A 22371-nucleotide genomic window follows, 5' to 3' on the forward strand; every position below is an offset into this window, starting at 1 on the left:
CTAATGAACACAACATAGCGTTAAGACTCCACGCTTTCTGGAGTCTTTATCCAAAGGGAAACTGAGCCCTCTGAATGTCTTCCCCCCCCGCAGTGTATTATCCATTTTAAAAAGCAGGAAAAGATTCTTCTTGCTACACATGAAAAAACTCCAACAAGTGATTTTTTGCAGAGGTGCTGGAGGCTTGATTACAATATCAGTCCATCAGCAGGCATAGCCGGAGGAGCAGTTGGGCTTTTGGCATGCTCCTTAGCATGCTGTGGCAGCGTGGCCACCGTTTGGGACCAGAAACTTGTGGACCCTTCTGAGCAGAACAACTTGGTTTGGGAGGCAAGAAGAGTTTCTGAGTGCAGGCATGGGCTGTTCTGTTAGCTGTCCTCCATGCTCAAAGGGTTCTCACACACGTGTGATCAATCTGCTAGTACAGATTGAGCTAAGCCATTGCTTGCCTTCTGGAAACTTATCACTGTTTTCTGTCTCTGTTCGTAAAACCAACCTCCTTTTTGTTCTGTTGGGTTTCCAAATAGCAAAGTGTAAGGAATTTCTCTGGGACTGAGGAGCCATCATCCTTCTAAACACAGCTCCAGAAAGCAGTATCTGGAAATTTGTTTTACTTGTCATTGGCTCTGTGCATCTTGTACCAGCACATCTTATTCTACTATATCCTTTTATGAAAGTCAGCCTTTTTTTGACCAGTGATAGTTGTACTCAGTATTCTTTTTGGCTAGGTGTTTTCTGTGGTTATGTACGTCCTTGAACTTAACTTGAATATTCCATTTTTTATTGATTGTAATTTTTAAATGAATTCTTAACTGATACTTTTTTCTCAGGAAAGATTTCATAATATACCGGGAACCAAATGCTGCTCCTTCCCATGTAACTGAAAATGGCTTTTCTGATAAGGTAAAAATAAAAATATGGCTATTGTGAAAGGCTGAATTAAGACTACTTTATAAAAAGCAAGTAGTTTCATGTGAGTTTTATTATTCAACACAATGAAATGTTCTGAGAATTTCAATTTTCTTCTGTACCTATTTAAGGCAGCTATTCTGTTAATACATGTAGCACTTCTTTTTCAAGAGATGGTCCATATTTGGGGTGTGGTATATCTTCCTAGTAATCTAAAATTCTGTAAAAATCGATTTACAAGTGCTAACTCACATAGCTACCTCTGTCTTAAATTCTTTTTTACTTTGGGTCAAATTCTTTTTGGTTTAAAGGACATCCACTAAACATTATGATATTGATACTTTGAGATGCCGAGATATATCAAAGCACATTGGTACATTAAATTGAATTTAAAAGGTTGTTCTCATATGAAGAAATCAAGTGAGATGCCCAACCTAAAATATCTGTGTGTGTTTTTTAATAGGTATTGTTGTGCTTCTCAAATGGAAACCACTATGATATTGTTTATCCCATAGAGTATTCGGAAAAGGCTGCTCTGTGCCAGTGTAAGTATTATGTTGGTTAGTTAAAAGCATGTATTTTTACGAAAAATCTTAAAATTATCACCATCAAGTTTCAGGAAAAGACTCTGTATGAAAGTTTATTATAGTCATTCTTCAGTAGCTTAGTTTTTCCATTTGAATTGTCAATAACTACGGTTTTGCAAGAGCATGAATTCTTACTGTGTCCTGATTCTTGACAAAGCAGATGAGTCTTCTCCTCTTGATATATAATCTGCCTCTTTGAATCTGGGTGGTCTAATGTAATTAAACAGAAAATGTTGGTGTACTAATTTATAATCTGTTGCATTGTCTTTGGTCAGCATTCTGGTTTTAATTTTTTGTATTTCAGACTACGTTAGCAAACTAATTATTTATGTTAAAATTACCCTTGCATGTGTAACTTGTCACAGAAATTAATGGGGGTTGCACATACAAAAAGTAACTGTCTTCATGGGTTGTTGTTTTCTTTACCAGACTGCAGAAATGCCCAAAGGTCCTAATCAGGTTTGATGGGTCACTGTGACAATGCCTACAAGGATTCTGATTCTTCAGGAAGTCTCTGCCTATGTGCAGAGTTACAAGGCTAAGGCCAAATTTGCCCGTCAGGAGACCTGATTTCTAGTAGTTTCATGCATATCCATTAAGTCATAGTAGCTGCAGCTGGTTTTGCTTCTAATGCCTGCACTGTTTCAGTTAACATATCAAAATGCTTGCTTGCTTTGAAGTAATTTGAAATGGGTCTGTAATGGTGATATAAAATCTCATTTACCTTGTAATTGATTTGGCCCTTCCGCTTTCTCCTTCTCTTCCCCAGCTCTGCTGTATGAGTTGCTTTATGAGAAAGTATTTGATACAGATGTTAAGAAAATCATAGCAGAACTTGGTGCTGTTGGTGTGACAGAGGAAAGTAATGGTAGCAGTGAAGTATCTGCTTCAGATTCAGACGACGACAACTACAGGTAAAAGGGATTTAAAAGTTAACGTTAAGATGCCTGTCAGCAATACATGTTAAATGAGTTTTCAGAGTTTCTGATGGGTAGTAGAATCTAACAGTTAAGGTTGAAAACCTTTACAAATTACTAAGAAAAGAAACACAAAGAGGTAAGGTTATAACTATGAAAGAATGAAACGTGTAGTCTTCGCTGTACCTGAGGATGGGGTTCTGGTTCCTCTGTTTTTCCCCACAGTCTAGCTTTGGGTCTCTTTACATAATGGAATATTGCCATTGCAACATGTCCCTCTTCCTGTTTAAAATAGCAGAATCCCCTGGGAGAACTGTCAGAGTGCCAGTGTGGCATGGTAAACTCCATGAGAATTACTTGGTTCGCTCTTGCAACTGAGTAGAGTTAAAGGAATCTAATCCAACTTGTGTTGCTTCCACATCTGGGGGCTGAAATGCCTACTTGAGGTGTAGTTAATGGAGAAATACAGATGTAGCTTGCTCCATTTTGTTCCTTGATCTTTATGAAGTGATTATATTTGTGGGTTTGTATTCCTTTTGCTGAACCTGGATGCTCTTAGCTAGCTTTGAGATTTTGGCCTGCTGATTCCTTTTAAACAGTAAGTCTTTCACAGTGCCATTTTTGCATTTACATATTGGTGGTTTTTCTTCTGTTTAATACTGTTCTTACAACCCTGGCTTGTGTGAAATTCCATTGAAGTCATGGAGATTCTGCTGTATTAGTGCATCATGTCCCTTTTTCCCGCTGAATGTCATTAAAGTCCTTTCTGGGGGCTCTGCTGTAGTCTGTGTGGCATATGGCAGAAGAAATTCTTTGAGACTTTGGGAGCTGATTTTTTTCCTCAAGCTGAAAACAACAGAAAGGAAGACGATGGAAATGACTACAGAAAGAAAACCAAGGTCTGGGAAGGGGATTAGCTTCCTTTCTTGTTTAGAATTTAAAAAACCCAAAAACATAGGGAACACTTCCAATTAAAATACAAAGTATTTCTGCCTTGGGGAACAATTATTGTAGTTAAATGTCAGAGAGTGGAAACCTTTATTCCTTTCTGTTCTTGGAGCTTTCCTGGGCTTCATATGCAGTAGCATTACCCTGTATCTTTGGGATTCATAAGAAAATATATTGCTAACTTCCATAGCACCTTTGTAAATGAAGGTCATATACTCACTTGAGACTATCAAACTTGATGTTTTTGATTTAAACCATGTGTCTTATGACATAAGAGCTAGTGATCTAGTTAACACAAATTACAACACTTCGCTGTGTTGATAAATTCTTAATATTTTTGCTTGTCTTAAAGTTGACTTCAGCTTGTCTGATTACCTAGTTTTCCAGAAGATCTTTTTCATTTTATAAATGTAAACTTTTCACTTATGTTGTTGTCAAATGTAATAGTTTAGTTTGTTTTTTGGAAAAGTTAATGCTGACAGTTGCCTACAACTGCTGTAGGGGAAAATACTTGTTTTTCACTCTGTGGAAAGTAATTTTCCAGCAATGACAGGTGTAGAAAATAAGAGTAAATTAGAGTGCCTGATGCCAATTAACTAAAGGAGTGGATTTTGGTTTTGAGGTTTGGGGTTTTTTATATCTGCTTTTGCTATGTTTTTCTTGTGTAGTTGTAAGAATTTTAGAGGAATTGTTTTTCTGTTGCCTGTCCTGTCCCGTCCCCCCCCCCTTTTTTTTTTCTTTAAGTGATGGCTAAGTCAGTACACATAAGTTAGACTTTTTGAAACTTGTACTTAGAAACAAAAATTTTATTTCTATGTCCATAAAGCTAAAAATACAGTTCTTGGTTTAGACTTAGCTTCTTCATTTTAAGAGATTAAGATGTTCTGTGGTATGCTTATTGTGGAAAAATATGTAGAGAGTGCTACTTTCAGTATTTTTATCCACTTCCAAGATGTTTCTTACCTGATTTCCAGGCCTTATTAATGCTGTATTACCACAGCTTGCTTCTGTCCTTTTGCAGAAGTAAAGCTACAACAGTTAGTGATATGAATGGATTGAAGTCTCTTTCTGGCAGCAAGGTATTTATATGTTAAGATTTATTTTCTTCCTAATAACTTATACTTTTCTGTATTTTTCAGTGTTTAATGTTCATGAGAGAATCTTGAGTTTCTAGTTTTCCTAACATGTAATATCTTAAAAACTAGTTATTTCTTTGAAAAGTAAAGTTGGCTTTTGATGTGCCAAAAGGTGGATAGTGTCCATTTTAATGCTGCTTAGTTCTTAATTTTGTTCTGGTATAGTTAAAAGAACACCATTGAATTATTTTTTTTCAAAGCTCTTTATACTTTATGTATTTTCAGCTGCTTTATATTTCATTTTAAAGCTTGAGCACTGTGATTGAAAAATGGAAAACTGTACATCTTTATGTAGTTGACCATTTAGCACTTTGTTCTGTTTCATACAGCACCTTAAGAGCAATGGGAATCCTACCTTGTTGGTCTTACCTAAAAAAGTCCTTAAATCACTCAATCCATCAGTTTACAGAAACGTTGAATATGATGTTTGGCTCCAATCCAAATGGGGTAAGTAACCAAATACTTAAAAATTCCAGCTTTTGCAAGCTGATAGATAAAGCGAAGCCCTCTTAAAGAACAGCGATGCAAATGGCAGTTTGGGTTTAGGCAGTGGTCTTCCTCACATGGCTCAGTGTGCAGATTTAGGGCCTGAACTTCTGGTTTGCATTTTTACTGCATCAAGAAAGTAACTCTTTTGGTGTACTTAAACTAACAGTATGTTACTGCTAATATATTTACAGATCAGCAGAAACAAGATTTTTCTATTGCTGCTGGCATGCAATACTCAGTTGGAGATAAATGTAAAGTAAGTAGTATTGAATTATAGTTCATGGAGTCATTAATGTTTTGCTCAAGATGCCTGTTTTCCCTCTTTGTTAACTATTTTGATAAATAATTGCTACTTTCTAAATATTCTTTGCTAGGGTCTTCAACTGTGCATATGCTCATTATTTAATATTTGGCAGTGTTCATGACTTACAGCATCCATGTAGAAAAGGCATGTAATAGAACATCTGATCGGTGCAATTTTACTGCGTTAAAAATTCACAAGGTTAACTTCAAGAGTATATTTCATAAGATGACTGTGGACCTTAACATTAAGTATGCAAATGGGTTTGTGCAGGGTTGCCTCCGTGGTGAGTCCTTGCTTGGTGTTGTAGAGCGCTAGCCTTTATGTGAGAGGTAGGTGCATTTAGGACAGTTGGTTCAGGCGAAGCTCTGTTCTTCTCTTCCTGGGTTCTGTAAGCTTGCTAGTTATTCCTGTGATGTGCAAAAGTGTGGGGTAGGTCCATCTTATAAAACTGTTATCTCCACTGCATCTTTTGCTGATGGCTGCCCTTGCTTTATTATACTGCTGCATGATAAAGTTTTTGCGTGCATACAGTTGCATGACGAAGAACGACATTTTAGCGTTTTCTGTCATAGAGGCTTTTCTTTGGAGAGACCAAAACCAACATCATAGTTCCAGGTATTTATGTTCAAGTCTGGAGATAATGATTACTGTTTGTAAACTTGCTTTGTTCGAATCTCATTATTTTTCAAGTAATTAATTTTTTCTCTTACTCTTTTTCCTTATAGGTGCGCTTAGACCATAATGGGAAATTTTATAATGCCCATATTCAAGAAGTTTGTTCAGAGAATGGGCCAGTTGTTGTGTTTGTAGAAGAGCTTGGAGCAAAGTAAGTGCTTAATTTTTTTTGGAAAAGAGTGCCAAACTGAATCTTGGTAATGGCAGCATGACTTTAGTTCAGAGTTAACTTCAGGCCCTGAAGTGTATCTACTCCTTTACTTGAAGCAGTACTACCACAAAATTCTTAAGAAAACAAGATACTAAATAAAAAAGGAAAGAGGGGCTCTGCATTAATTGTCACTTCAGACTTTTTTTCTTTACTGCTAAGTAGTCTGGATATTACTCACAGAGTAAAACAGTAACTACATTAGTATCAGAATTATATTTATTTTTTTTTTCCCCACAAGATTCAATCCTAAACAGATTGATACCATCCCAATTAAGTGTTGCTTGTTGTGCTTAATAATTAGATGTTAGATTTGTGACAAGCTTTTCATATTAAAAGGTCCATCAAAGCAGCTAGCTTCTCTGTTGGTTGAGTAGCTCTGCCTGATTTCATACAGAGTGTGCCAAATTGCTGTTTAGATCAGCATCTTCCTTCCCCTACCTTGGGACAAACTAAGTGTTTAAAGTTGTTGTTGGTTGGCTGTTTGTGGTGGAGGTTTTGGTTGTGTGTGTTGGGTGGGGGTTTTTTTGGGGGGTAGGGGCATGGTTTGAGACCTCTTCTTGAGGTCTGCTGTAAGTTCTGTAATTCTTCTGGGGCAAAAAAACCCCATAGTTGAGTGTAGTTTGGGAAGATGAAACACTTTCAGTCAAGGTAAATGAGGGAAGGAGAAAGATGCCTGTTGATCTCATGAGATCTCCTTCTGTAAAAAAATAAATAAATTGTGAGATCTGAAGATTGTCTTGCGGTTTGTTCCCTTTTTAAATTGAGATTTAACCTGATTTGAATGTCTTCCTTTGATAAGGTAAACAGTTGCATGGACATCCTACAGCATCCTCAATTAAAAATGCAGGAATTGCTCTGGGATATAAACCACCAATGTAATGTTTTTCAATCTTGACACCTATTGCAGTGTTTCTGATAAGTTTATCTGTTGAGTATATTGCTTTTTCTGATTATTCTCCTCTTCTGTCTGCACCGAAGACATTAGAATACTCACTTCAGAAATGGCGGATTGTTCTTTACTGGCTAAGTTTGTATTAACTTATCAGAGAGTTTTATTTAACAAAGTTCGTTGTTCTTTTACACATTGCTTGAGTCTAATTATAAAGATCAAAGGACTTTGCAGTGTTCTCAAAAATGGAAAGATCTTTGTGTTAGTAAATGTGTGGTATTAATTTATGCAAGCCTCGATCTGGTCTTTTAAGATATTTTTCCCTCTGTAATTCCTTGTTTTGTAGGCATGCTGTCTCACTGAAGAGCCTTAAACCTCTTCCGCAGGCCTCTCCTATGGAGGGCTGGAACACTGTGCCAGGGAAAAAGATAAAAAAGTTTTTCCCAACATGGGGGCAGAATGCTCAGCCTGGTAGGATTATACCTGTTTTTGTGTGGCAGAATCTTTATTGTCAGATGTTTTGTCCCAAAGAACTTAACAAAATTATTAAAAAAATAAGTAAATCTGTTTTCACGTCTTTATCACAGATGCAGATTGCAGAGGGCCAAAGAATCAGAGCAAGTCAATAAAACCCCAGTCAGCACTACCTCCTCGACTTCAGCATACTGTGGGAACCAGGCAGCATCAGTTCTTATGTTCTGGACCCCAGCCTCATCAGACCTCAACTGAGCAAAAAGCTCCAGGCAGGAATCCTTCCCAAACTATAAGGTAAAACTACAAATAATATCTTATCTTGAACTCTGTCTGAGCTTCTTGGAGCCTGGGTGCCTGCTCCGGATGCTTCCAACACGCTCTTTTGAAATATGTTGCCATTGAATTCGTAAGAAGCGTTCCAAGTCCTTAGGAATACATACAAGGACAGGAAAGATAATTGCGTGGTGTTTTTTTTTGTTTGGGTTTTTGTGGTGGGTTGACCCTGGCTGGAGGCCAGGTGCCCACCAGAGCCGCTCTCTCACTCCCCTCATTCACTAAACAGGGGAGAAAAGGCATAACGAAATGCTTGTAGGTCGAGATAAGGACAGGGAGAGATCACTCACTAATTGTTGTCACGAGCAAAACAGACCGAACTTAGAGAGGGAATTCATCTAATTTATTACTAGGCAAAACAGAGTAGAGGAACGAGAAATAAAATAAACTCTTAAAACACCTCCCCCCACCCCTCCCATCTTCCCGGGCTCAACTTCACTCCCAGCTTCAACCTTCCCCCCCCTCAGCGGCACAGGGGGATGGGGAGTGGGGGTTACGGTCAGTTCATCTCATGGTGTTTCTGCCGCTTCTTCATCCTCAGGGGGAGGACTCCTCTCATTGTTCCCCTGCTCCAGCATGGAGTCCCTCTCACAGGGTGCAGACCTTCAGGAGCAAACTGCTCCAGCGTGGGGTCCCCCACGGGGTCACAAGTCCTGCCAGCAAACCTGCCCTGGCGTGGGCTCCCCTCTTCACGGGTCCACCGGTCCGGCCAGGAACTTGCTCCAGCGTGGGCTTCCCACGGGCCGCAGCCTCCTTCAGGTGCCTCCACCTGCTCCGGCGTGGGGTCCTCCACGGGCTGCAGGTGGAATCTCTACACCCCCTCATCCTTCCTCCATGGGCTGCAGGGGGACAGTCTGCTTCACCATGGCCTTCACCACGGGTTGCAGGGGGATCTCTGCTCCAGCGCCTGGAGCACCTCCTCCCCCTCCATCTGCACTGACCTTGGTGTCTGCAGAGTTTCTTACATCTTCTCGCTCCTCTCTCCTGCTGCAAAAGCTCTCTCCCTCTAAGTGTTTTTCTACTTCTTAAATATGTTATCACAGAGGTGCTGATTGGCTTGGCCTTGGCCAGCGGCGGGTCCATCTTGGAGCCGGCTGGCATTGGCCCTATCAGACACAGGGGGAGCTTCTAGCAGCTTCTCACAGAAGCCACCCCTGTAGCCCCCCTGCTACCAAAACCCTGCCACGCAAACCCAACACAGTTTTGTTTGGGGTTTTTTTTTTTTTTAAAACCTTTGTCAAAATTGCTGCCATCGTGATTTTTTGATTCCTTGTGCTGTTGCAGCAGAGTTTGTTTTCATCATTGCCACTCTTTTTTCTGTCCTGTCTAAAAGACTATTCTGTACTTGGATACAAACCCAAACTCTTCATGGTCTATTCTGTCACTCTTCTGTATTGTAACTCCTTGCGGAATAAAGGGGGCTGGGGTGTCTTTGAGGTCTGCCACATGCGACATTTTAAGGGCATTTTTCTTTCCCCTTTAATACATGAGTATCCTAAAAAGTTAAGTAATTCAGAAAGCTGAAACAGTGATGTTAATTTTGTGTAGTGATGCTTCAGACATTGAAAATTATAATGCATTTTGCCTTTTGTTTTTCTGTTTACAGAAATCTTCCCCAGTTTTCTCTTGTGTGTTCATAGGTAGCACGTGGAGGGGTGTTCAGTTCTCATTTGGCACAGAAATGGATTAGATCACTTGATGTAGAGATTTGTATTTTAACTATCATCTAGCAATTACCATTTGTTACAAAGTCTTTAAAAATTGCATTGAACTGAATAAATAGCGAACAAAATCCATTCTTTCCCTTCCTTAAATTTTATGCATACGGGTAACTTGCAGTGGGCAGAAAGGGATCTGGTATATGTGGAATCACATAAGCAGGGCTATATAATTATCTTCTTTCTTGCTTCTAAACCATGAGTTTGAATTGTGTTTGATTCTGGTGATAATTGAATTTCTGTGTCAAAGTGGTCCCATTTCATTTTTTCCTTTACAGAAAACCAGACCGGGAGAGAACTGAGGATCTAAACCATAGCAGCAGAGATTGTAACTACTTTGGCCTGTCTCCAGAGGAACGCAGGGAGAAACAGGCTATAGAAGAATCTCGTTCGCTTTATGAGATCCAGCAGAGGGATGAACAAGCTTTTCCTGCTCTTTCCAATGTATGCTTTTTTTCATTGTAATTAATAGTGCATTTTTTATACTTGTCCATGAATCTTTAATTAGCAATTGTTGCTTTGCTGTCCTTGCATTACGATACAATTCAAAAGTTAAGGATATTTTCTTCATGCTCACTTTCTTCATAGAAATATGTGAATCTACAATGTTTTATGTATTCAAGATAAGACACATACATAGTTTCCCCTGGGAATAATTAATGTCCACCATACGCAGCTCCTTAGACATGTAAATATGGTAGACGAGCTTCAGAAGTTGTAGGCTTCTTTGTTCATGTTCCTCCTGTCTTCGGAAGGCTTTGCACTCCCCTACAGTTACTCAGATGACGTATTTTTCTTGTATGTTGGGATCAAACTGCGAGATGAGGACAGAACTTGATCTGAAGTATAGTTTAATTTAGCTGAGAAACAGCTCAGTAAAATCGCACTGTGGTGCCTGAATTCATATCAGAGCTGACTGGGTGATTGTTTCTGATTTGGTTTACGTAAAGCTTGTTTTATTTATAAGTGACTTTTCTTTTTAGCCTGAGAACGTACTGGTGTGAGAACTTGCCTGGTGTCATAAGTAATGCAGATTCTTTCTCAGACTTGCTCTTTTTCTGTTGTGGAGCTGAGCTGGTTTCAGACTTGTCTGTCTGAGGGAAGAATGTAACCATTAGATTTTGAGAGATTATTCTATCGATGCAATTTTTAAAGAAAGTGAATTGGAGTCTCATTACATCCAGGGAGTGAGCAGATCCTATGGGTAAGGAGCTGCTTGTCTACATAGGTTTATTCTAGAGATGTGTGGGGTTTTCTGGATTTAAATCCTAGGGCAAACAGAAACAAGACCTAGGCTGGGAAGAATGAGTAGGTGAAAGATGGGCCTTAAAGCTCTTGTTTTGTGGAAGTGACTTCCTGCCCAATATCTTTTAATTCTTTAGCAGTAATTACTTATATTGGTTTAATCGAGAAGAAACATACAGCTCTTCTGCGCTGCAAAGAGTAGACTAAGACTGAAACCTAATGGACAGAGGTTGCTCTATTTGAGTTGTGGATAACAGTATGCTGTACTTGCTCACCTGCAGAAGCAGGGTGTGATTTTTAAAGCGGATATTGTCTTATGTGAAGCAGATTTTGTTTCATGTGAACTAATGACATGAATGCTTTCAAAGGACACTTTGCAAAATTTAGCAATGAATGAAAGAGTGGATGAATCTGTCAGATGATGGCAAAAGTGTCATTGGACTTCTTATATAAATTCATATTTCTGCTTTTGTAAACTTCTTTAGAATCAGTCAGTCTGTCAGGCTGCTACACAGACTGTGGATAATTTAAACCAGAAAAAGTTCTCAAATAATGAGAGAAGAAACAGCAAGTGGACAGCAGAGGTGGAAGAGCAGAAGGATAAAGGTAAAAATAAATGTTTTTAGATCAAAGCTTGTTGGTTGGTTGGTTGGTTGGTTTTATTACCAGTCTCAGAATTGATTCAAGATGGGGCATCTGTTTGGGCAATGAGGGGAAAATTGTCATAAGTAATAGTGCCAAACTAAGCTAGGCTTAAGGTAGCAAAGGTGTAGTTGGGGAAGAAAGTACAAGTTTTCCTGCGTTGTGAATGTGGCTGAAAGAGCAAGCTCCTTGCTGGATTTTTGTAGTAAATGGGAAGAGGAATGAGAGAAATGAAAAGACTATCAGAGCTACCCTAAATTAGATCCTGTTGAAATTCTAGTGAGTGTGGCATAAAGTGCCAGTGGGAGGAGTATTAAGAGTGCTTACTGGAGTCAGCTGAGAGAAAAGCAGGTGAAAGTATTCAATATGGCATGGTTAAGAATTAGCATACAATGGTACAGAAAGAGGGGAGAAGATGGTTATACAGAAGAGTTGAACACACCACACACCCCATTTACAGTAGAAAGAGCTGTCACATAGTGAAAGGTTGTTTAGGTTTTCAATTTGTTCTAACACTCTTTAGCTTCTCTTCATTGGCTCTTAAGCTTTGCATCTTCTGTGAGAAAGTGCAATGTAGCATTAATAGATGAAGGCTGTAGCTGTGAGGAGGTAGTAAATCTTCACTAAATGCAACCAATAATTTTTTTAATTATTTTTATTTTTTGTCCTGTCAGCTTTGCCATAACCAGATTTGGTCTTGGCTTCTTCCACTTTTTTTTTTTTTCCCCGACTAAATAAAATCACACTCTTTAGCTTCCTCTTAAAAGTTGTTCCTTCCCTCTGTTGTTTTTTTTTTTTTTTTAATTTTTTTTCCCTTCCCTTATCTCTGGTGACAGCAGAGGCATTTCTGATGTATATTTACGGTACACTTAGTCCCTCTTACAATATGTAATGCCTTCTTCAATAGTCTCACAAGGACTGATGTTACCTATTTTTCATTCCCCAAACATCTGAAAACTTATTTTCTTTGAAAACTTGTTTCATCAGCAATGCCAAAAAGAATGTCGATGTAGAGAAAGCCCTTTACTATAGTGTCATGATAGATTTTGCTGAAGTGCGTGGCGTGTGCACCTTTCCCTGGGTTTGGTGATGCTCTGGCTTGCGTTGCCTCTTCTGAAACTAGGTTAAAAATCCTATGGGAATAAACTACTTCATTCTGAGTATTTTGAGATTCCTATTGGTGTTTGGGGAATTGGCAGTAATTCTCATAATCAATATTGTTTTAATTTACATTGCCTAGTTGTGATGGTGCATATACTAAACTTTTTAAAAGTACATATCTATTTAGCGGCTACTATTAAACTTATGTGCATGAATTTGATTGACAAGCAGTGGTAACCAGATTTGAACATAAGCTAGAATGTGAAGAACTTGTACAGATCTTATTATATGAAGATTATGCCATGATTGTTTTCAACACTTTCTCCCCCACCAAGTGTTTGCTGGTGCTCAAGAAATTAAACTTTCTGCATCAGTCTGAAAACCATCTAGATTTCTTGAACCATTGAAACCTTCTAAATTGATCTATCTTTTAGTGGGAAGTAGACAAGACTTTAAGCTTCTGTTACCTTAACACTTGAATATGGAAATGCAGATGAAAACATTTTCACTTTAATCAAAGTACCAACTTATTTCTTTTTCACTAGGAGGGATTTAGGATGAATGATATGTGTTTAAAGAGACAGCTACATTTCTTTCCTGCTTCCCTCAAGCATCACCAAAATGGTTAACAAACATCAGTAAAGAACTTCTGTAGAGCTTTGAAAACCCAGGTTGAAGTAGTTGCTCTGTTACTGCCCTAACTGTTTATTTTAGAATGCTTTGATAAAAATTGAAGCTTAAGTTGTCTGAAGTAATATGTGCTGAGGCAGGTTTTGTTTTGAAGGTTTAAGTTTGGAAAGACAAACTTTTAACTGGCTTAAGTTGTGATAGCCATAAGTGGTGTAATGGTTCATTTACTAGGTTATGTCTTGGTGTTACAGAGTCAAATTCCAGGCAGATCCACTTAAGTCAGAAGCTTGAGCCAAATTCATCGGAGGTAATCTTAAAGAAAAGACCAAATTTTTTTTTAATGTTACTGCTTCTCTGATACATGATTAGGAGAGCAATAGTTGCCTTTAGAGCTGTGATTGCTGCTGCTGCTTTACAGCTTTTAGTAAAATATTTCTAAGGTTGGAGGCTTGTATTGCTGTCAGCTTTCCTCAGCCCCTGTAACCCGTCCTTATAGTCTTACTCTGCAATCTGAGTTCTCAAATCTGGGCTATCGAGAGCGCTTACGAATCTGGATTTGTAATTGCTTAGTACAGTCTGTACTTTTCAGTATAATGGGACCACAGAAGATTTGATGTTTACTAATAGCTGCTGAGCTAACAGACCATGATCTCTGAAGCTCAGTGAAGATTTGTGGCCTCTTGTTGCCTTTTAACCTTTGCTGTCCTTTCAATGAGCAAAATGTTCCACTAGTATAATAGTGATTGGGTGCTTAGTCCACTTTATATGTAGTGTGGTTTAATATTTTTGAATGCCTCTCTGAAAAGTAAATCTTACCATTAGACTAGCTGTGTCTTTTGTTTCTAACTTTGCTTTAGAAGAATAGTCAAGATGAGAATTATCCAAAAGCTTCATCTCCCTTGGAACAAGTGAAAACAGATTCTCCCATTCTTGCTGAGCAAGTAAGGAATGTTTGTTTGATTTCAAAGTTTTCCAGTCAGGACACTTCAGACAAAGGGGAGCTTCATCACAGCCACGTATGTATTATAACACTGGCTTTCAATTACGTAGTCATTTCTATGGTGATAGTGCTAAAATGTCATATTTATAGTTAGGAATCTGTAATGTGCAACGTAAAGAATGTTAAAAGGACAACCCTTGATAGAAAAGTAAAAGTATATCCTTCTGAGACAGGGGTTATTTCATGTCTTTCTGCTAAGACAACCATGCTTTTCACTTTAAATTCTTCAGCTTTGCTTTTTCAGGTTTTTCCAAGGTTATCAGTAATCGTTTGTGAGGTGGCTTTTTTTGGATGGGAGAGACAAAATTTAATGCTTGTGGAGGTGGTTATACCACTAATGGCTCTCTGTGGTTCAGGCACCTTCTGGGTAGAGCTCAGTGCAGTTTTTCACACAGTGATGTAATGTATCTCAGATCTCTCTTATGAATACAGCCTGATATGTTACTAGTAAATATTTAGCTATGGTGGTGGTCTGGTTAATAGTAAGTCATCAAGCCTTTTTTGGTAGAAGTCAGACACATTAGGGGTCACCAACAATGGTGATTTAGAATAATTTCATGTGATCTCTTTGTTTTTACAGAACGTGTCAGAATGCTTACCAAGCATGACTCCGACATCCTCACCAGTCTTTTCTGAGGTGCATTTACCTCCAACAGTGCCTTCTGTACCAGCCATTGTGCCAGCTTGGCCAAGTGAGCCAACAACCTATGGACCAGCAGGTTTGAAGAAACGTTAACATAAATCAGAAACTACTAACCCTGAAAAGTACTTTTACTGTTGTGCTAAATTGAAGATGCCTCCAGGAGACACTGTTTCATATAACTTCCCGTTCCAAAGACAGTCATTTATAGGAATATAGTTTCTCCCTGCTGGAAGCTAGTGAGAGTTCTAGTAGGTTTTTGATTGCCCATCTGTATAGTTTGCTTTATTCCCTACCTGAAGGTGGAAGAGGGATGATGCATACTCAACTCTGGTTTTCTCCTGAGTGGGATAGCATTGAGTTTTGAGGGGGCTTATTTTGAGGATCTGCTTAAGGAACACACTGTCAGCATGTTGAAGCTTGATACATTTGTGTTCTTTGTCCCATGGAATAAGCTCCTTGTTTCACTAAGGACTCAGCTTGGGTCTGGCATGTCTGGAACTGATGAGATCCATTTGGACCTAAGCTGCAAAGCCAGTATAAAGGTTTTTCTGTGCTGTGCGTATCTTCTGATACGTGGAATTAGCTTAGATTCAGTATTGCTCGCTAGATCAGGTGCTGTATTTTCTCTCCCACTGTTGTGTTTCTGTACAAGAACTAGCTTTCAAATCAGCATGCTATGTTCACGTGATATGGTAACAGCCCTGTCATACTTGGTCACATCTGTGACAGAAGACGCGTAGCCCAGTTAATCTGAGCTGAGATTCAGAGTTGACTGTAAATGACTAGTCAGAATGAGAACTGTGGAGATTCACATATATGTTTCAGGTCCCTCCCCCTTTTTTCCCCTTCCTGTTTTCTTCTGGTATTCATAATTTTAAAAATAAATATGGGGAGAGTTTAGCTATTTCTGGAAAGCTTAACTGTTTCACTCTTTCTGAAAACTGTTCTCTGTATTGAATCTTCTTTTTGTTTGTAACTTCCCTACTCAAGAATTTCCTCCTATGTCTTCCTGAATACCATTTTTTTCTTTTTTTTCTTCTGTCTTTTGAAACTTGCTTCCCTGCTGTCATTTTCTTTTGTGATTGTATAGAGTTGAGATAATATATATATATATATTTCTTTTTCCCCATAGGTATTCCAGCCCAAATACCTGCTTCTTCATTGATGCCAGCCCCAGCAACGGGACCTGACTCTATTGTATCACAGGCTCAGGTAACATCTGCTCCAGTTGCTGGAGTTCCTGTGTCGCTACAAGCAGTTAACCAGCCTTTAATGCCTTTGCCTCAGACTCTGAATCCTTATCAGGATCCATTATACCCTGGATTCCCTTTTAGTGAAAAGGGAGAAAGAGCCATTGCACCCTCTTACTCCCTGTGCAATACTGGGGAAGACTTACCTAAAGGTGAGAAGCTAGGAAGAGGTCTGGATTTTATACCGTTTTTCCAGATAGGTTTTGTTTTCTTAAAATGTAGATAAAGAGCAATTCTTTGGTCCTGTCGTTAGTTTGTGTCAAAAGATCTAATTGTTGTCATTCCATGATTTAAGGTGTGGGAGGGAATATTGAGTAGAGTTGTAACTCTTTAGTTTGCGTTGCTAACATTGTGATTATTTTAAGTGGTTACACCTGGAAATCTGATATGATCATTTTGTGGTTCGTAGCTCGACCCACCATAACTTGAGGTTTTGTGAATGTAAAGGATTTTCTTTGGAGAACTGCTTCTTTTTACAGTAACAGGTTTTCTCTTGTAATCAAAAGCTTGGAAGTTGTTGAGCATTTCCTTACTGGTCTGGGAAAATGCAGGTTTTGGCATAGTACAAATATGGAATATGCCCGTAAAGAACCTACCATGTTTGCACAGTGGTGGTTGTTTACTGAACTGTTTGTTTAAAAACTAGAAGTTTAGTTCCACAAACTGTTAAAACTGAAATTTAAACTGCAGTCATGTTCTAGATATTTTACTATGGCAAAAAAACCCACCCCAAATCAGACAGACATGTGAGCAGCAACTTACTACCAGTGTTTCTCCACTGAATTGCTTCTTTGTGCAAGGACTAATTTTTGGATCAGATGAAGTGTAATATTTTGGGTCTTCATAGATCTTTTTCTGTTGTTTTTTTTTGTTTTTTTCCTAGATAAGAATATTCTTAGATTTTTCTTCAATCTTGGTGTGAAGGTAACTTTTTAAACTTACTTACGTTTCTGTGTTTGTTATACCATAAAATTTGCTTGTACTTGGTACTACTTAGAGCACAGAAGTTTGGTTGCTGTAGCTGTGCACTTCAAGTTCATCTTTAAATTTGAAATACTTTCTTATTTTGTCTGCTGTTAACGAGGATCCCAACAGTGGTCCACATTGCTGTTCAAGTCAACAGAAATAAATTATATCTCAACAGTGATAGGGAGAACTATTGGCTTCCAACTGTGGCTACACAGTCAACAGATTGTGCTTTACAAATTCAGAGGTAAACCATTGAGAGTTTGAAGATGCATTCTTTCGGAAGCAGTGTATAGTAAAAGAGAAAAGCCCCTTGAACTTGGACCGTGTCTGTGTACTGGCAAAGCCGTTGCAGTACAAATACCTAGCGTTTCTTTCCCTGTGGACACTCCCTTAAGTAACGGGCATGTCTGTCCTTTCTGCTCAGGTTAAGGACAACAATATTTTACTTTTAACCTTCTAAGTAATTATAATTAGTGGTTGATGTGTATATGTGGTGTAAATTTGTGTGTGTGGTTGGGGAAGAGGCTCATCCCAAAAGGCAACATTTTCCATTTCTTGGTAAGGACTAGTTTGCTTTTTTTTTATCTGCAGAAGGGAGAGAATGTTCCTTTTTTTAGCTTCTCTTACTCCTTCTGTCAGGCAAACTACTTTGGAAAAGGTGCTGAGAACTCTTAGGCTTATTCCATGTGACTTTGGCCATAAGTAATGATTTTCTTTGGTGTCTCTGCATGGAAAGAGGTAATATTCAGCACAACTTACAAAGTAAATTTAGATTTGATAACTGTGTGCTTAATAGAAGTCTTTTTGCTTAATAGAAAACCTGTAAGTCATTAGCAAATGTCACTGCAATATATTTAAACAGCTTTTGTTTCATAAGCCTACATGTATTTGGGACTCTCCTTACTGGTACGTGTATTATTTAGGAGATAGTCTGTCATTTTGATGCTTCAGCACCATCTGCTGGTCAAAGTACCATGTTCTAGTAGTTGCGCTCCTCAGCTGGTGACCAAACACTATGGTGGTAGACCTGGGAACTGCTTTCTGCATTAACCTGTCCCAGATCCTGCTGGGCTGTTACCCAGACCCTCCCAGCTGCTTGGTCAGAGTGAACCCACTAGTTCCCGTTGAGAGGAGGTCTGAGTAGGCTTCCTGGGGTCGTTTGCTCTGGGGACTGCTGCAGATGGTACAGATAAGATCAAGCCACGTTTTGGGCTCTGCCCTTTACCTACTCCAATGTTTTCCTAGACAGGCCTCCAGCAGCCTTGCCTGGTGTTCTGTATGGCCTGAAATAGGTATATTTGGCACATTGTATTGTAAAAACATCCTACAATGTTGCTCTCGGGCCAGTTGCTATGTACCATGGTACAAACACAAAGCTTGCGTTTATAAATTCTAACTCTGAGCAATGTAACTGTAAGCCACTATGTGGCAGTTAATTAACATGGAAGTAGAGGAAAGGGAAGGGGTTGCCGCCTGAGGTGGATGACTTCAGTATTGTGAACGTAGCTTGAGTTCACTCAGGCACAGAAATGGTCGTTGCTGGAAATGGTACGTGTCCGTTGTGTGACTCCCACCAGTACCTGGAAAGTGTGTTGTATATTCTAATGAAACCTATCCTCCTACTTTATGAAGGGGCATCTGAGAAAGCTGATCTCTGGGTTGTGTGAATATATATGGGTTTTGGTCTTTACAAATTGTCCTTGGGGCAATGATCTAACTTCGGGTCTTCGTGTAGCCTGTTGTCGTCTGGTTTTTTGTCTGCTTGTTTGGGTTTTTTTTAGGGAAAATGTATGTGTGGTAAGACTTCTTGTTGCTTTGATTGTTAGCCCTTAGAATTTTGAAAAGTGAGCTAGTAGGGCAAATGGCTCATTAATAATTGTGATTCTGGAAAACAAAATTGAAATGTGTGTCTTTAAATGCATAGCTAAAGCTTGACTTCATAGTATCATGTGTTTAACTTAGCTATATAGAAATGATGTTACCAAGGTTTCTTACTGGTCATAACTGCCCATTTCAACTGCATTTAGAAAGAAAACAAAAAAATTAGGACGTCATCCTGGAGCCCTAGATATTCTTTAGAATTGAGGGTAGTCAGTGTAAATAAAAAATAACTTTTAGTTCCTGTAATTAACTGTTTCAAAATGGTAAATGATCTGTGTGCTGTTATGTCTGTCTGAACATTCAAAAGACCAAACACTTTTCTCCCTTTTTTTTTCCCCTTCCCTTGTCTTGCAGGCATACAGTTGTCCCATGTGGGCACCCCATTCTTACTTGTACCCCCTGCACCAGGCCTATTTAGCTGCTTGTAGAATGTACCCAAATGTGTCCCTTCCTGTCTATCCGCACAACCCCTGGTTCCAGGAGGCTCCGCCGACTCAGAATGAAACCGAAACTGCACGAACAAACAGGCACTTTCCTGTTCAGAGTGAGGTCAGATCCAATGGTCAAATGCCACAGGTTGATAGTAGGTCTCCATCACTGCCTCTGATTATACCTACAGCTCAGGTGTCGGAAAGTCAAGGACAGGTCTGTGTAGAATCAGAGAACCCAGTGCAAGCTCTTCATGCAAACTATGAGGAGTCTCTGAGAGGGAAAAATATGTTCCCGCAGCCGCCCTTTGGACACAATCACTTCCTAGGAGCTGTTCCAATAGCACCTCCTTTCTTTCCTCACTTTTGGTATGGGTACCCGGTTCAGGGTTTCATTGAAAATTCAGTAGCAAGACCTAATGTAGTCATGTCACCTGAGGACAAAGAGGCAACAGCTGGCACCTCTGCAAACGTGTACGTGGCTAAAGAGTGCAGCCCTCCGGCTCCTGTAGTAAACTGTACAGAACCGCTTCAGAAGACTAACAGCAGCAGCAGTGGCTCGAACACCATATCATTCCCCGTGGCTGGTGAATGCAGTGCCCCGAAAGAAACTTCAGGTAGGGCACCTCAGTTGGAGCCAACTTGTCCTTCGGCTTCTCCTGCTAAGCAAAAACCAGCCGGGCAGCAACATCGTTCTCCACAAGTACAGGGGAGTGAGAGGCAGACAGCGGTGCACAACACTCCGCCGCTGTTGGCAGAACCGCCAAAAAATGAACTCAAAAATAGCATTTCCAGTCGTAAGGAGAAGACTGATAAAGGTAGAGATTCCAAGGGTGCTGGCAATCTGCAGACAGAAAGCAGGGCACAGAGAACAAGGGAAGAGAGCTCTGAAGATGAGAGTGAAGTTTCCGATATGCTGAGAAGTGGTAGATCCAAGCAATTTTATAACCAGACTTACGGAGGAGGCAGAAGGCCGAGACCTGAGTGGGGTTATTCCGGTAGGGGAGGATACCCATTGCAAAGAAGCGAGGAAGCCTGGAAAGGAGCACCCGGCAGAACCAGAGATGACAGCTACCAGTATCAGCGAAACTTCCGAGGGAGGCCATACAGGAATGACAGGAGAAGGGCAACACTGGGAGATAATCAGAGGGGGCATCAAGCATAGAATGGATGGATAATTGAAAATTTTAAAATGCAAAAAGTAATTTGAAGTAGCAGTTTAAAATCTTAATCTTTCTTTTTAGTGAAGTTCAAGGGTATCTTTAACTTTTGGCGAGTAAAGACTAGGAGGACGTGAACTCCTACCGTATGGTTTTCTGGGGATTATAGAGTTTGTTTGGCTTAGCATTTTTTCCTCAATGTCAAATTAGAAAAAAAAAAATATAGGTTTAGTGTTTGATATTTTTTTTTTTTTCCCCACAAAGGTTTGAGTTTGCGATAGATGGATACATATGTTTACTAGAGTGACAAATTATAGCATTTGACGTGATCTAGATTCTAAAATTGATGGTAACATTGCACCAAATATAAATGTATATTTTATCATACAATGCCTTAGTTCTGAACTGAGCTAAAGGAATTCTCAGCCTACTGCACTGTTGTCTTTGATATGCTTCCAACCCAAAGGCCTTTCATCTCAAAAAAAAAAAAAAAAAAAAAAAAAATCTGTCAAACTTGAATGTTTCTCTTCAGTGTGTTACACGTATGGCAGCCAGCTAACCCTGTGTCTTAGGTATGTTGTATATAGTTCTTTTAATATTCATAGGGTATATTTTTGAATTTTAAAAAGCATTTATTTGTTGAAATCAAAATCAAGACAAGCAGTCAAGAATAGCTGTGTATGAATTGATGAGAATGGCTGTTTCCACCAAGAAAGAATTCTTAATGCTGGTGTGACTAGAATGGTGCCTATGCCAACTAAATAATTACAAAGACAATAAAAATGTAGATGCTATGCATTTCCAAAATAATTCTGCATCTGTTATAATAGCAGAAATTTTTTTAATGCCACTTTAACACTAATGCACTGACAAATCCTAGATATTTTGTGAGGAGAGATGCATAAAGTACATGTTACGTTTTTTTAAGTTTGTACGATTGAGCTACTGTTCAGTATTCTTTTGTTGTTGCACTGTTGATGCAAATTTATGTTTTGCATGTACAACTCATTGCTGGAACTACTTTTAAAAGCAAGATGGAGAGTCTCGGTGTGCTCTGCTCTTCCCTACAGTTCAGAAGAAAGTGGCTTCTGCCTTATATTTTTTACACTGTGTCAGAGTTCTGATGCTGTTTCTTCTGACCCCGACAATGATCTCTGCAGTGTTCCTGTTGCCTTTGCAGTTTGGATGTTCAGCTGTCCAAATGCGGAGAGTGCAGTGCGCACAGTATTCACTCAGCTCTGTTGCTCTGTAAAATTAACTGTTGTGTATATTTTTATATCTCTGTACATACTAGTGTAGGTGATGGTACCCTTTCATTCATGTCCGAGATTGTACACCCTTGATCAGGAAACTTGATAGTTATGTGATGAAGAATTTCTTTTCAGTTGCATGCCATGTATAAAAACCCTACTTAAAATAAACGGTTGTCTTTTCACTTTCTTTCTAAATTATATTTACATCCTTGAAACTGTTGCCATGACATGAAATGTACGGTAGGCCTCTGCTTTTAGAATTTACTTTTAACAATTGACATATTTAAGCCGGGCCTATGCCCTGCCTCGCTGCTCTGGCCCAGGTTAAGGACTGCAATGGGCAGATGTAACGTTTTCTCCACTTTCACTGTTGATTAAATATGGTTTCCTCTGGTTTTGCTGAGAGACTGGTGGGTTGATTGGCCAAACCCTTTGCCTGGGGCGCAAGGTGTCGTAGACTGCAGGATCCCACTGGTTAGTAGGGGACTCTATGTAACATTCAGCATATGATGAACTGAGATACATTTGCTAAATCTTTACCTTGTCCCAATTGGGGCAGAAAATGCCGAACTCCAGTCC

General features: G+C 39.2%; 1 protein-coding gene across 4 annotated transcripts in view; it reads left to right on the forward strand.

The window, feature by feature from the left end:
• The window catches only part of OTUD4 (OTU deubiquitinase 4), a 35318-nt gene extending 13288 nt beyond the window's left edge, over positions 1 to 22030 (forward strand). Inside the window, exons 6-23 of one of the 4 annotated variants that reach the window (XM_054823048.1) lie at positions 831 to 903; positions 1373 to 1454; positions 2266 to 2410; positions 4383 to 4440; positions 4827 to 4944; positions 5178 to 5242; positions 6016 to 6116; positions 7412 to 7536; positions 7653 to 7833; positions 9869 to 10034; positions 11321 to 11441; positions 13460 to 13515; positions 14066 to 14224; positions 14789 to 14927; positions 15984 to 16063; positions 16139 to 16253; positions 16985 to 17025; positions 19306 to 22030. In XM_054823048.1, coding sequence (XP_054679023.1) covers positions 831 to 903; positions 1373 to 1454; positions 2266 to 2410; positions 4383 to 4440; positions 4827 to 4944; positions 5178 to 5242; positions 6016 to 6116; positions 7412 to 7536; positions 7653 to 7833; positions 9869 to 10034; positions 11321 to 11441; positions 13460 to 13515; positions 14066 to 14224; positions 14789 to 14927; positions 15984 to 16063; positions 16139 to 16253; positions 16985 to 17025; positions 19306 to 20544 — 3064 coding nt within the window. In that variant the 3' untranslated portion in view covers positions 20545 to 22030. Of the gene's footprint in view, positions 1 to 830; positions 904 to 1372; positions 1455 to 2265; positions 2411 to 4382; positions 4441 to 4826; positions 4945 to 5177; positions 5243 to 6015; positions 6117 to 7411; positions 7537 to 7652; positions 7834 to 9868; positions 10035 to 11320; positions 11442 to 13459; positions 13516 to 14065; positions 14225 to 14788; positions 14928 to 15983; positions 16254 to 16984; positions 17026 to 19305 lie in introns of all 4 variants that reach the window. The other 3 variants (XM_054823046.1, XM_054823049.1, XM_054823047.1) reach the window with 3 other exon arrangements.
• Positions 22031 to 22371: the final 341 nt, after the last annotated feature.

This window comes from Grus americana, chromosome 4 (genome assembly GCF_028858705.1).
Source record: "Grus americana isolate bGruAme1 chromosome 4, bGruAme1.mat, whole genome shotgun sequence".
Taxonomy (NCBI): Eukaryota; Metazoa; Chordata; class Aves; order Gruiformes; family Gruidae; genus Grus; species Grus americana.